Source organism: Rhinopithecus bieti, unplaced genomic scaffold, assembly GCF_001698545.2.
Source record: "Rhinopithecus bieti isolate Rb0 unplaced genomic scaffold, ASM169854v2 scaffold_55, whole genome shotgun sequence".
Lineage (NCBI taxonomy): Eukaryota > Metazoa > Chordata > Mammalia > Primates > Cercopithecidae > Rhinopithecus > Rhinopithecus bieti.
In genome coordinates this window covers 1,188,883-1,201,398 of record NW_016803114.1, presented here as the reverse complement: position 1 = coordinate 1,201,398, position 12,516 = coordinate 1,188,883, and the positions used below count along the sequence as shown (strand labels likewise).

At 34.3% G+C, this 12,516-nt stretch overlaps 1 protein-coding gene across 3 annotated transcripts in view; it reads right to left on the bottom strand.

Annotated features, from left to right (window-relative positions):
• IFT80 (intraflagellar transport 80) overlaps positions 1–12,516 on the bottom strand; it is a 134,345-nt gene that overhangs the window by 104,914 nt on the left and 16,915 nt on the right. Inside the window, exons 2-5 of one of the 3 annotated variants that reach the window (XM_017850736.1) lie at positions 10,170–10,252; positions 7,092–7,313; positions 3,041–3,151; positions 1,399–1,467 (exon numbers count right to left, since the gene is read on the bottom strand). In XM_017850736.1, coding sequence (XP_017706225.1) covers positions 1,399–1,467; positions 3,041–3,151; positions 7,092–7,313; positions 10,170–10,206 — 439 coding nt within the window. In that variant the 5' untranslated portion in view covers positions 10,207–10,252. Of the gene's footprint in view, positions 1–1,398; positions 1,468–3,040; positions 3,152–7,091; positions 7,316–9,046; positions 9,607–10,169; positions 10,253–12,516 lie in introns of those variants that run through there. The other 2 variants (XM_017850854.1, XM_017850788.1) reach the window with 2 other exon arrangements.

The following is a 12,516-nucleotide window of genomic DNA, read 5'->3' as shown; positions in this document are numbered from 1 at the left end:
AAGGAAGGAAGGAAAATCTTCTATGGTGGATAGTGGGATTGGCTTTTAGAATTTCTCTGAAGATCTGTGTCATCTATAGGCAACAAGTTGACAGAAGAAAGAGAAAAGAAAGGAAAAATGGATATAGCATTTCAGCTGCTGCACACTGTCTCAGCAGTAGCAGTAGCTGAAATTCTTGTAGTTCTTCCAAGAGGCCAGTGATCTCTGGAAGAATTCTGTCAATTACTCGTAAGTCAGTCATCACAAAGTAAGAATGTCAAATAAGTAGCCTTAAAAGAAAAATCTATGAAGCCAAAGGTAAATCCATCTGCCTACTAGAAGATTAAAGTAAGATTTATGTTCTAAAGGTACATTTATTACTAAAGTAACAATAAGTTGACTTTTGCTGTTAACTGAAATTTACCCATGGCTACTTCTATGAACTCTGAATTTTCTGCTCATAAATAAATATTCTACCTTGAGATTATCTGTAGCAAACATTTAAGCTCAGAAAAGAAATACTACCTAGTATTTCTGGTTAGCTTTGCTAACATTCAGTTAATATATAGCTAAAGAAATGCAAGTGATTTGAACCTTATCCTAAAAGTAAATGTGATTTTAAAATAAAATTTGGAAATTTTGGAAGTCAGTTATTGAAAATGTTTCACAATATGACTTTATCAAACAGTTCTGAGGAATAGTCCTCAAGTTTTTTGGCAACCTGAAGATCAGCTGATACACGCTCAGGTAAACATTAAAACTGCTTACTATTCCTACGTAAAATCTAACTAAGAAAATTAATCTGTTACACAGAAAAAAATCATATGTAATCTAACTTCTAACAGGAAGGACCACTGGATTGACTTTATGGCCACTCCTTTCTATTAACATAAAAAATTAAGATGCTACTCTAAATAGTGTGGTTTACCAAATTTCAGATTCTTAGTGTGTCTGTTCCCCTCCATTAGTATAGAAATCAAACACAACTTAATTTGGAAGGGGTGTTAATATTATGAAGTTATTGGGGGTTTTTAAGTAAGGAGATACTCAATGTCTTTTCATACTACGATTTACTAAACTAGACAGCCAATTCCATTCTGTATAAGAAATGCTTCAAACGTTTCACAATTATTTTTTAAAAATATTTAGCTTATAACTGCCTTTATAGAGATTCACTAACATAAAGAAGAAGCCCTTGAGTATTTCTTATATTTCTTAGCTTGAAATAATAGCGTTACCATGGTACATCAGGTACCAAGCAAAGCAAGACAAAAAAGTGTAAAAAATAAGAGATTACAGGTTTTGAACTCAACCAAAGTCAGTCTCAACCATCATATTAGATTTTTTCTAAAACAAAACTTTAAGGCATTTTTGTATTGTATAATTTGCAAAAATGAAATTGTCAATTGTAAAACATACCTTGCTGAGCTAAAGTAGATCTAAGCATCCCAGTCTTTGACCAAATTTTTATTTGCCCATCTTCTCCAACTATACGGGGAAAAAAAATTTAATCAGTATTTTTACCTATAGAAAATAAATTTAAACATTAAATTTGCATATAAAATTAACAGTATCTATACTACTGCATATTCTTTTTTTTTCTAGGCTTCCTCAAATCATGGAGTATTACTGCATATTTAAAATTCAGATACAGTTTAATTAAATGACAGAGTACTTTATAACTGTATCATTTAATAGAAATTACTTTGAAATGATTTTATCAAAGTAGCTTAACTTTCATGACTAAAATTTTATTTCTTTCAATCTTAGAAGACTTATAAGTATATTACTCAAATAATGTTTCCTTTGTCACTGCAATCTCTTAGAATTCCAAGAAAAGTGTTTCCAGTGTAATAAGCAGAGCTGCAGCCAAATTCCAGTGAGCTGCGGACTGAATGAAGTGAGGTAATAGACTACTCTTTTGAACAGCTTGGCTGAAAAAGGGAGAAAGAAAATAGTTGCAGGTAGAGAGAGTTGTTTGTTAAGAGAGGGATTTCTATTTCTTCTTAATTTTTAAGATGGGTGACATCCGAACATATTTACATGCTGATAAAGAAACCACTGGAAAAGATGTTAAAGCTACAAGTAAGAGAGAAGGGCCAGTTCACTGAGGAAAATCCTAGAGAAGGTCCAGAGTATAGGCATGGTGGTTTTAAAACACATCCTCAAATTCTTTGTTATTCTTTCCTTCAAGTAGCACAGTTTAATTTCCCTCTCTTCCAGTGTGGGCTGTACTTAGTGACTTGCTAAGTTAACAGAATATAACTGAAATGGAGTATAATGTCTGAGGATGCACTACAAAAGATATAGTAGCTTCTACCTGGCTCTCTTTTGGATCACTGGGAGACACCAGCTGTCATGTTGTAAAAACACTTAAGCAGCCCTATGGAGATGTCCATGTGGCAAGGAATTAATTAAGGTCTCCTTTCAAAGCCAGAGAAGAACTAAGGCCTCCTGCCAACAACCATGTGAGTAAGACATCTTGGAAGTGGATCCTCCAGCCCCAGACAAGCCTTCATATGACTGCCGCCCCATCCAACAATTTGACCAGAACCTCATGAGAGGCTCTGAGTGAGACAGAACAACCCACCTAAACTGTTCCCTGACCCACGGAAACTATCAGGTACTATATGCTTATTATTTTAAGTCACTAACTATTAGAGTAATTTGTTATAAGCAATATATAACTAATGTAATAGGTGAAGTTGAGAATCCTTAGAGTAGGGCAGGGGACGGGAAAGAAACAGAATGGGGATAACGGTCAGTTAAATGAGAATATTTGGAATTTTCAAATTTTAAAGAATTACAACTTTTATTTATCCCATATTTGACCATTCCAAAAGCCTTCTTTGACAGAACAGTCTCCAAAGGTCACATAAGAAAATGATTAATATAACATTTTGAATTATAACATTTATATAGCAGTGTAGAACAACACTATGCCAATTATTTGCTATTAGACAATGCTATTAGACATTATTGCTAAATGAAAATATTCTGTTTCTTTGGAAATTTTTCTTTAAAATATTCATTTCAAATGTCATTTTAACAGACAACTTACCTGTAACTAATGCTGTTCCTTCATAATTCCATCTTCCTGCAAGTACTGCTCCACAGTGAGCTTCTATACTTTTTTCCACTCTTCCTAACTTGGAAATCAGATGAAATTTACCTAAAAGAAATTACATTTGAAAAATCTATTTTATTTATTCAATCAACAAAGCACCTACTACTAGACTAAGTAACAGGCACTAGAGGCATAAAGGCAAATATTAATTATTCTTAATCTCACACATAAATCTATTGGAAAATAGGCACAAAAACAAAATTATTTAAATATTTTAAAATAAACTGAAAATGCATATGCTTACTTGGTTTCAAAATAATTATATATGTTCAAAATAGGGAAAAATTCAAATTCATAAACCTTTTGATTTAGTTAACATAATTTAAATACCTATGGTCTGGGTATATGTCTATGCTTCAGAAACAACGTGCCAATAAATATACCACACCTATGGATGAGAAAGTGTTTTAAATTACCAGCTGTATATTACTAGAATTGATCATTCAGAAACCAAACTGATCCTTTCTTGGCTTCTTGTATCACTTATTCTTTGCACTGTTGACTTGTCTCTCTGACATCTCTTATATAATTAGCTTATGTCCTTTAAAGTTACAGTGTTTTTACTTTTTGCCAATATATGTACAAACTTCTGCTACTAAGTAGCTTGCTTTTGTCTACCTGTTGCCTGACACAGTATAAAATTATATAAGGCAAGTATTTTATCCATTTTACTATTTTGGTTCCTCTCCTTTATACCTTTTCCAGCTTTTTTATAGTCTATTTAAAAAAAAAAAAAAAAAAAAAGTCAAGACTGCAAAACTGTGCTTAAATACAAGACTTTCTTGACATCTCTCTTGACCCTCCCTTAGCCACATCACAGCAGAGTTTTATGTCCCTCTGATTTATCATACCACTGTATACATATGTCTATTATGTTACTTGTTTCAAGGTTTTATATTCACAGTTCTTAGCTCTGTCCATTGAAAGGGCCTTGAAGCAAATACACCCCATTGGAATAAGCACAGCTAGCACTGCTATCTTGTTTTTTTAAATATCATTAACCACCAGAAAAAGAACAGGTCTCTATGGAAAATGGCTGATTTGGGGGCTGGGACTAAGAAAGTACAAGATAAGCCTGGAACATCTTGTGCCAGCAAGGAAGTGCTCAAAAAATGATGAGGACACATATAAAATCAAAAAAAAAAAAAAATCACTGTAGCTGGCTTGATGGGGCTCTCACTGGCCAAATCTGGGGCACTTTTAACATCAAAATCTAAAAATGATAATAATATATTTATGAAATAAAATGAGAATCCACAAGTGTAATCTGACACCCCCCCAAAAAAAAACAAAAAAAAAACAAATAAATATATGGGCATGGGACAGGAACCTCTTCCTTGGAGTAGAATACCAACTAATCAATATGGAAGGAATTACGGAGTTGGAAAAATCACCATTTGGCAAACCATCTTAGTAATAAATGATTCAGCCAAGAGTCATCAATAGACACTAAGAGAGTGGGAGGAAGTTTGATGAGGAAGATAATATTTTTACATAGTCTCAAAGTATCTTTTCACAAATTATTAAGAGTAATAAATAGTAACTTTACAGAATTAACTTAATGAACATGAACTTTTTAACTTATAATTAAGGTTAACATCACCAATAATGGGTCAAACCAACATCATTAATCTCCTAATCTGATGCCCCAAGTATTCCTGCTAAGGACATATAAATTGAATCTAATCATGAGGAAACATCAGACAAAAACAAATTGAAGAACTATAAAATAACAGGCATATATTCTTCAACACTGTCAAGATCATAAAAGAGTGAAGACTTGTTCCAGATTAAAGGAAGCTAAAGAGACACAACAAAAGCAATATGTTATCCCGTACCAGCAAAAATAAATTTCTATGGAAAATTAGAACAATTGTTAAAATTTAAATATAAACTATAGATTAGATAACAGTATTGCATCAATGTTAAATGTCCTGATTTTTATCAACAAATTGTGGCAATGTAACAGAAACTTCTTATTCTTAGGAAATGCATTGAAGTATTTATGGTTAAAACTACATGTCTGCAAATTGCTCTCACATCTTTCAGAAAAGGGTATATGTTGAGGGGAGGGAGGTTTGTATAAAAGAAACAGAGCCAACACTTTGTCCCAATGTATAAGGGACAAAATGTTAAACTAGTTAATCTGGATAAAGGACCCGTAGGAATTGTTTGTACGATTCTTAAAACTTTTCTGTAAATGCAGAATTAAATCAAAATTGTTTAAGTCAAATGCTCCCTTTATCATCTGAGGTAAATTAAATTCTAGCTGTGGTTCAGAGCCAATCTTCTAAGCTCCAGGCACTCTACAAAGTGATTTTACACATGTATCTCATTTAATCAAGTTTCTAAAAAACAAAGTTTTAAAAAACTACCACAAGTCTCTCGGTAAACGAGGTATAATCTGATATTATTGTTTGTCTTAACATCCTTTCCATCTTCAGGTTACAAAAGCCCTCTTCTCTTCTCTTTCTCTTTCTCTTTGCATGTGGATGGCCTGAGGCTGGATATGCTCAATCAGTGTCCCATTGTCTTTTTTTTTTTTTGAGACAGAGTCTTGCTCTGTCACCCAGGATGGAGTGCAATGGCAAAATCTCAGCTCACTGCAACCTCTGCCTTCCAGGTTCAAGCAATTCTCCTACCTCAGCCTCCAGAGTAGCTGGGACTATAGGCATGTGCCACTATGCCTGCCTAAAATTTGTTTGTATTTCAGTACAGACAGGGTTTCATCATGTTGCTCAGGCTGGTCTTGAACTCCTGACTTCAAATGATGCGCCTCAGCCTCCCAAAGTCCATTTCTCTTGACTAAACTGATTGACTCAGTGATGGTCATATGACCCAAGCTCATTTAGGGTCCCTCTGCAAGCTGCCGGCACGAGATACTGAGGAAGAAGCAGTCTTATGAAGTATGATGAGCCTTGGGCTACTGGCCACCGTCATACTCACCATCATGTTCACCATGTGCAAAGAGCCTACCCAAGAGATGGTGAGAACAGGGACCTGATGCAACTAGTGCTTGATCTACCCCTACAGCTAGGTGAACCAAAATACTCCATTTGTGCTTAAGTTAGCCAAGTAAGTTTCTGTTACTTTCAATGAATGTACTCTTAATTGAAACAGCAGGTAAAGTATAACATAGATGAAAACAGTTCATGTATTTCTAAGAAAACAAATATAAAAACATACCCTTAAAAAGTGAAAAAAAAAATCATACTTTCTATTCACCAATAAGAAAGCTCTGGTCAAATTATAAAACTCTTCAACTCTGTAACTGAAAATTAACATGTACTGGAAAATAAAGTATATATTTTAACAGATACCTTACTAAATGAATATGTGTATTTTTTCAGTGTGGTTATATTAAGTTAAATTTGAAGAATTTAGAAACTAAAACTATGAGAACAGCTTAACTCAACTCATAAGAGTACTAAAAAAGTAAAGCCAGCTGGGCATGGTGGCTCATACCTGTAATCCCAGCACTTTGGGAGGCCAAGGCAGGAGGACTGCTTGAGGCCAGGAGTACAAGACTAGCCTGGGCAACAAGATGAGACCCTGTCTCTACAAAAAAAAAGTGTTAATTAACCGGATATAATAGTGTGTGCCTGTAGTCCCAGCTACTCAAGAGGCTGAGGCAGGAAGATTGTGTTAGCCCAGGAGTTTGAAGCTACAGTGAGCTATGATCACACCACTGCACTCTGGCCTGGGCAACAGAGTGAGACCCCAGTCTCTAAAATATATATATATATAATAATGCCAAAGGCCCATATTCAATCCTGGTATATGCCAGTTAAATTAACTTTCTTTCGTGACAATAATTTCATAGCCCATACACAAACCAAGTGACTATTCAGAAAAGAAATACAATGTGTGGATAAAAATATGCAGATCCACAAATACCAGTTTTGTAAAACAACTTAAAGCATAAATCATACTATTAAGTCTTTTAAATACAATAGTGAGCATATAATGTTTATTTAAAACTTACCATCAGAACTTGTGAGGACAAAGCTTTCTGCCTGAGTTTGTTTCTTTACACCCAAACTTTTTGGAAACCAGTGAAAATCGATAGGGTAAATATCATCAGGAAGCTTTACTATTTGAGTTGTTTCACTGGTTAACAAGTTCCACTTCACTATCTGGTGATCATCACTACATGAATACAGCTCCTCAGCAGTAGTCCAGCCCACACAGCTTACTAATTCTTGATGTGTCACCATGTTAAGGAGACATAAAACATAACAAAAGTCTTAAATCTTAATTCACAGATGCAGATTATAAGGTGTAAGTAAAGTATAATTCACAGATGCAGATTTTAAGGTGTAAGTAAAATAGGGTCAAATGTTTTCAAGCTTCTAAATGTATTTTCCATTTTATGACTGGTATTTTTTTCTATATAAAAGAAAATAAGCATCTATTAAAACAGTTGTAAGAATGGAAAGCAAGAAAGAAATCCAGATGCCAAAAGGAAGGGGAGAAAAGATCTGACCACATGAAAATTTAAAAGTTGTGTTATACAATATTCCATAAACTAAGCCAAAAGGTACACAAAAGAAACCTAGTAGATCAAAAGGTATCAAAGAATCTACACTGAACTGTTGGGGGATAGGTAGGGAGCAAAGGGAACTATACTTTTTTCTTTATATATATCTGTATCATTTAAGTTATTAAAATAAGCATGTATTCTTTTGCTAAGGAAAAAATAATCAAGTGTCAAAAGAAGACTGAAATCTAACAGTAGGCTATCCTTTTAAAACACATATTATCATAACAATTCACCTAGGAAAGAACCTATGGTTTAACAGCTGAAACTAAAATCTCACCAAACTTTTTTTTAATTTTTCATTTTATTTCTTCATTTATTTTTAATTGACAATACCAAACTTTCCTACATTAAAATTAGGAAATAATTCAATTATAATTTACCTCACTTAAAAGATGCATAGTGCTGGATGAGATATGATCCCTAAAATTTTTACTTTATTTAACTCATTTTTTAAGCTCTAATTTATCAGAAGAATTTCTATGTAAATTGAGATGCTCAAGTAGCCCTCACTTCCTCCATCAGGACAGGGTACTTACCCTAGCAGAATTGTGTACCTACAAGGCATTTCAGTTTGTTATTTACAAAGGATGTTTTCTCTTGCTACATCTGGATTTCTATACTGCCAGATTATTCCTGGTTGAGTTGTTTGTTCTTACTGTTATGATATAATCCTTTTATTTCCTTCATTTCTCACCAATACTTTTACTGTCTTATCTGAGCAATAATATGATAAAGGAAACAGAGACAATGTGCCTAATTATTCTAGTATGTTCCAAGATTTTTTAATACTTCAAAATATGATAGATTAAGCAGAAACCAAAAAAATAAAGAGAGATTATAGAAAGATCTTAAGAGTCTGCACAAAAAGGTAATAAAGAGACACCGGAATACTCAAAACTCAAAACATAAGCTAAACAAAAGGACACTAGATCATTCCTGAAAAAACTGTTGTATTATCACTGCTGTCGCCTAAAGAATGTTAGGTAAAACTAAAATGGGAATAGCTTAGGTAAAACCTAGAAAGGAAGAAAACTCACACAAACAAATATGCACACATCGCAAACCAAAAATCATTAGCTTATACTTATATAAATTGCTGTAAGTACATGCTAGATGTCCATGGCATTATCTTCAAACTAATAGGTCAGCTAAAACTATGGGAGAAATGAGAAGACTGCCAGATCAAGAAAGTCTAAAAACATTGTTATTTCTTGGCTTGAAAGGTAAAAGCAGGCAGTAGACATGGTCAAAATCTATAAAATTGTGTATGGCATGAACTCTTGAAAGCACACTTTTTTGAAAAGACAGTAAAAATGACTTAGGTAGGAATAAAAATAATTACATCTCCACTTAATAGTTAAATAAGCAGACAAGATAATATAAATGAAAACACCTACCAATTTAAAATGTCTGACCAAATGTTTAAATCAGTGTTTTCCTAGTTCTGATGAAGGACCAGATTTTTCTTTATTTCGAATCCATTGCAGATGGATATTTTGTAAAATATAATAAAAATGAAATATTAGAAAATTTGGACATTATAACAATGTCAGATTGCTATAAAAATTTCTCAGCCCTTACTTTCAATTTCTTTATCTATTCTTTCACAGACCTGCAATGAAGTCTACAAAGGATGCTTTGAGTAGAATTAGTCTCAATGTCTAAGAATGATGATACTGGGGCCTGTCATAATTCCTTGACACATAACTGGGGACTCTTGCTGACAAAATATAGGGTCATGTGTTTGAGAAAATACTACTAATTGTCACCTTCCCATGTGAAATAATGAGGATCTGACTGCTTAGATTTCCCCAACTTGTCCTTTACCTTATCATGAATGTAAAGAAATAGAGCACGGCGGAATAATACATGCTAGATCACACTAGCAAAGAAACTATTTGGTTTTACAAAAGCTTCATTTTGGCCAGGAATGGTGGCTCATGCCTGTAATCCCAGCACTTTGGGAGGCTGGGGCGGGCAGATCACCTGAGGTTGAGAGTTCAAGACCAGCCTGGCCAACATGGTGAAACTCCATCTCTACTAATAATACAAAAATCAGCCAGGCATGTTGGCGGGTGCCTGTAGTCTGAGCTGCTCAGGAGGCTGAGGCAGAAGAATCACTTGAACCCAGGAGGTGGAGGGTGCAGTGAGCCAAGATTGCCGACTGTACTCGAGCCTGGGCAACAAAGTGAGACTCCGTCTATAAAAAAAAAAAAAAAAAAAGCTTCTTTTAAGACCCTACCAAAGTAAACAAAACTGGTTTTAAGTATTTAAGTATAGTACTTAAGTAAAGTACAATAAGAAAATGTCAATAAGAATTTGAAAGTAAGACTTATAGCAAATGGTTCACTTTGGAGAATTACCTACAACACATGATCTTAAATATTTTAAAACAATTTAGATAAACAGCTACTAAAGGAATGAAAAAAATCTACTCTTCAACTAGAATATAAAATAGAGAAACTTTTAACAATACTATAATTAAGAAATCCGTAAGATTTACAACTATTAAAAGGATATGCTTTGGTTCTTTTAAAAGAGATATCTTCAGTCTCATGACTCCACTTCCAGCAAAAATTTAAGATGCCACTTGATTGTATTTACTGCAAAATAAAAGGAGAGAAAATATAAAGTCAGCATTAAAAACAAATATATATGTACACACACAAAAAGCAAACAAAACATCATTGCACCCCAAGGAGCACCTTCAGTCCTTCTGACATCAAGTACATGGAAAGAAAAAGAAAACTAGTTGGTGTGCCAATCCTACCAAGGGATGATGGAGAGCCTTGGGCTGAAACCCAGGAGTCCTCTAAACCTGCTTGAGACAGTCCTACGCAGAACACCACTAAGTAAATCTGGTCAGGTAAAGAATTTCCATGTCCTGTGACCAAATCAAAAAATTCCACAAACTGGGAACTCTTCAATTGCAAATCAATTTTGGTCTTGTCTACTGGATATAAATATCCAGGGTCTGATTGGCTCAGCTACAATTCTAGAATCCATGTGGAAAAATACAACATCATAAACCTAGTGGCCCAATCTGGGTGACATTCTGCAGTGGGGCAGATACACTGCCCAACAGTTGCGGTTACTACAGTGACAATGTGAAAAATAGGTGACTTATTTAAGGAAGAGGTAATAAATTGCTTACAAAAGTTATGTAAAAATCACAGTGTAATTGCCAAATAAAAACTTAGGAAAAGAAGAATAACATTCCCCAAATAGCCATATCATCAGAAGACACAAATCATTGCTATGAATATAGTTGTTGTACACAAAAAAAAGATAGAAATCAAGAAAATGCTAAATTGTCTGAGTCTGATTTACATTTACAGAATTCTTTCTGAGTAGCATCACTAACCTAAACAGGCAAATATAAATCAAATGAAAGTGTAATTAAAGGGAAAAAATCCTCTTTACTAAGTTGAAAATTACTGCTAACTACATCAAAGGAGGTACTGACTATAGATGAGAATTCAGTAGGCCTCCCTTAGATAATTTCTCATTCTCATGAATCCAAGAATCTTTAGATCAGCAAGGTGCTAAATAAAGCTGTATTTCAAAGTACTCTTTTCACTTCTTTCTCTTCCAGTTCTCTTAAGGTGATTTCTGTGGAATTTCAAAAGCATGAAACTATGTGTAGCACAGCCAGAGCTAAAATACAATGTCTCCTAGGAACACTTCCTAGGTTCACTTTTTTGGTCTTTAGGAGTTCTCCACCTTCCTCCAAACTCCCTCTTCCATCAGGCCCCCTCCGATTAGACAGGGGAAAAAAGACTAATAACATTTTATGAAATGCTGCTTTTTCACAATAATTGAAATTTACTCAGCTTATAAAGATTTTAAAAGAAGAAAGGCGGATAAATATTTGCTTCTGGAAATGAAAACACAATAGATAACAAAATACACATAAAAACTGAATATACTATTACAATCAGAAATTTAAAAGACATGATGGATTCTATATCAGAAAACCTGAAACTGCCGAAATCCATAATAATTAGGATAATTCCTCATGAGAATAAATAATAATCCCCTATAAATAATAGAAGCAGTATGGTTTTTATAAGAAAGGAATCACTAACCAACCATTCAGAAACATCATGCCAAGGAATCAGAGAAAGTAAGACGATGGCATTCTAACACTGGGAAGATTCTCCCTTACTTAACGATCTTCCCCACACATTCCATTTATCTGAGTCCATCTGTATGAATGACATGTGCACTTTCATGTGGGATTGAATAAGGGAATAAAAGAAAAGTAATGTTAAAACATAGCCAATTTGGGGAAGTGCAGAGCTGCCTGAATGCTGCATTGAGGTGTTTTTATCTGCCTAAAGGGATTGATCATGAGGATCTGACTAACCAGTGGTATTGGGGCAGGAGCCGGGTTTAGATAATAGAAAGACAATTTTGAGGGTACAGGTAACTTTGCAACTTTACATAGGGAGCAAGTAGCAGAACTATGTCTTTGCTACTAAAAATCATGTATAAGTTGTTTTTGGTCCAGTATGGGTCAACATTTATGAGGCTTGAGAGGAAAAAATGTGCAACAAAATCTGAGAGTCCAACCACTAAAATACACAGCAAATCTGGTCACTTCTCAGCACCTCCATCATAATCCAAAGCCACCACCATCCCCTGCCTCGATTATTGCAGTGGCCTCAAAATTGATCTTCCTACTCCTACATTTACCCCTACAAACTATTCTAAATACACCAGCCAGTTATTCTTTTAAAGCTAAGTCAGAATATGAAGGCCAGTATGCCTAAAATAAAATGAGTGAGGGACTGGCAGGAAATTAGGGAAGGAGAGGGTGGGACACAACATGCAGGGCCTTGGAAAGTCATAATAAAAGCTTTAG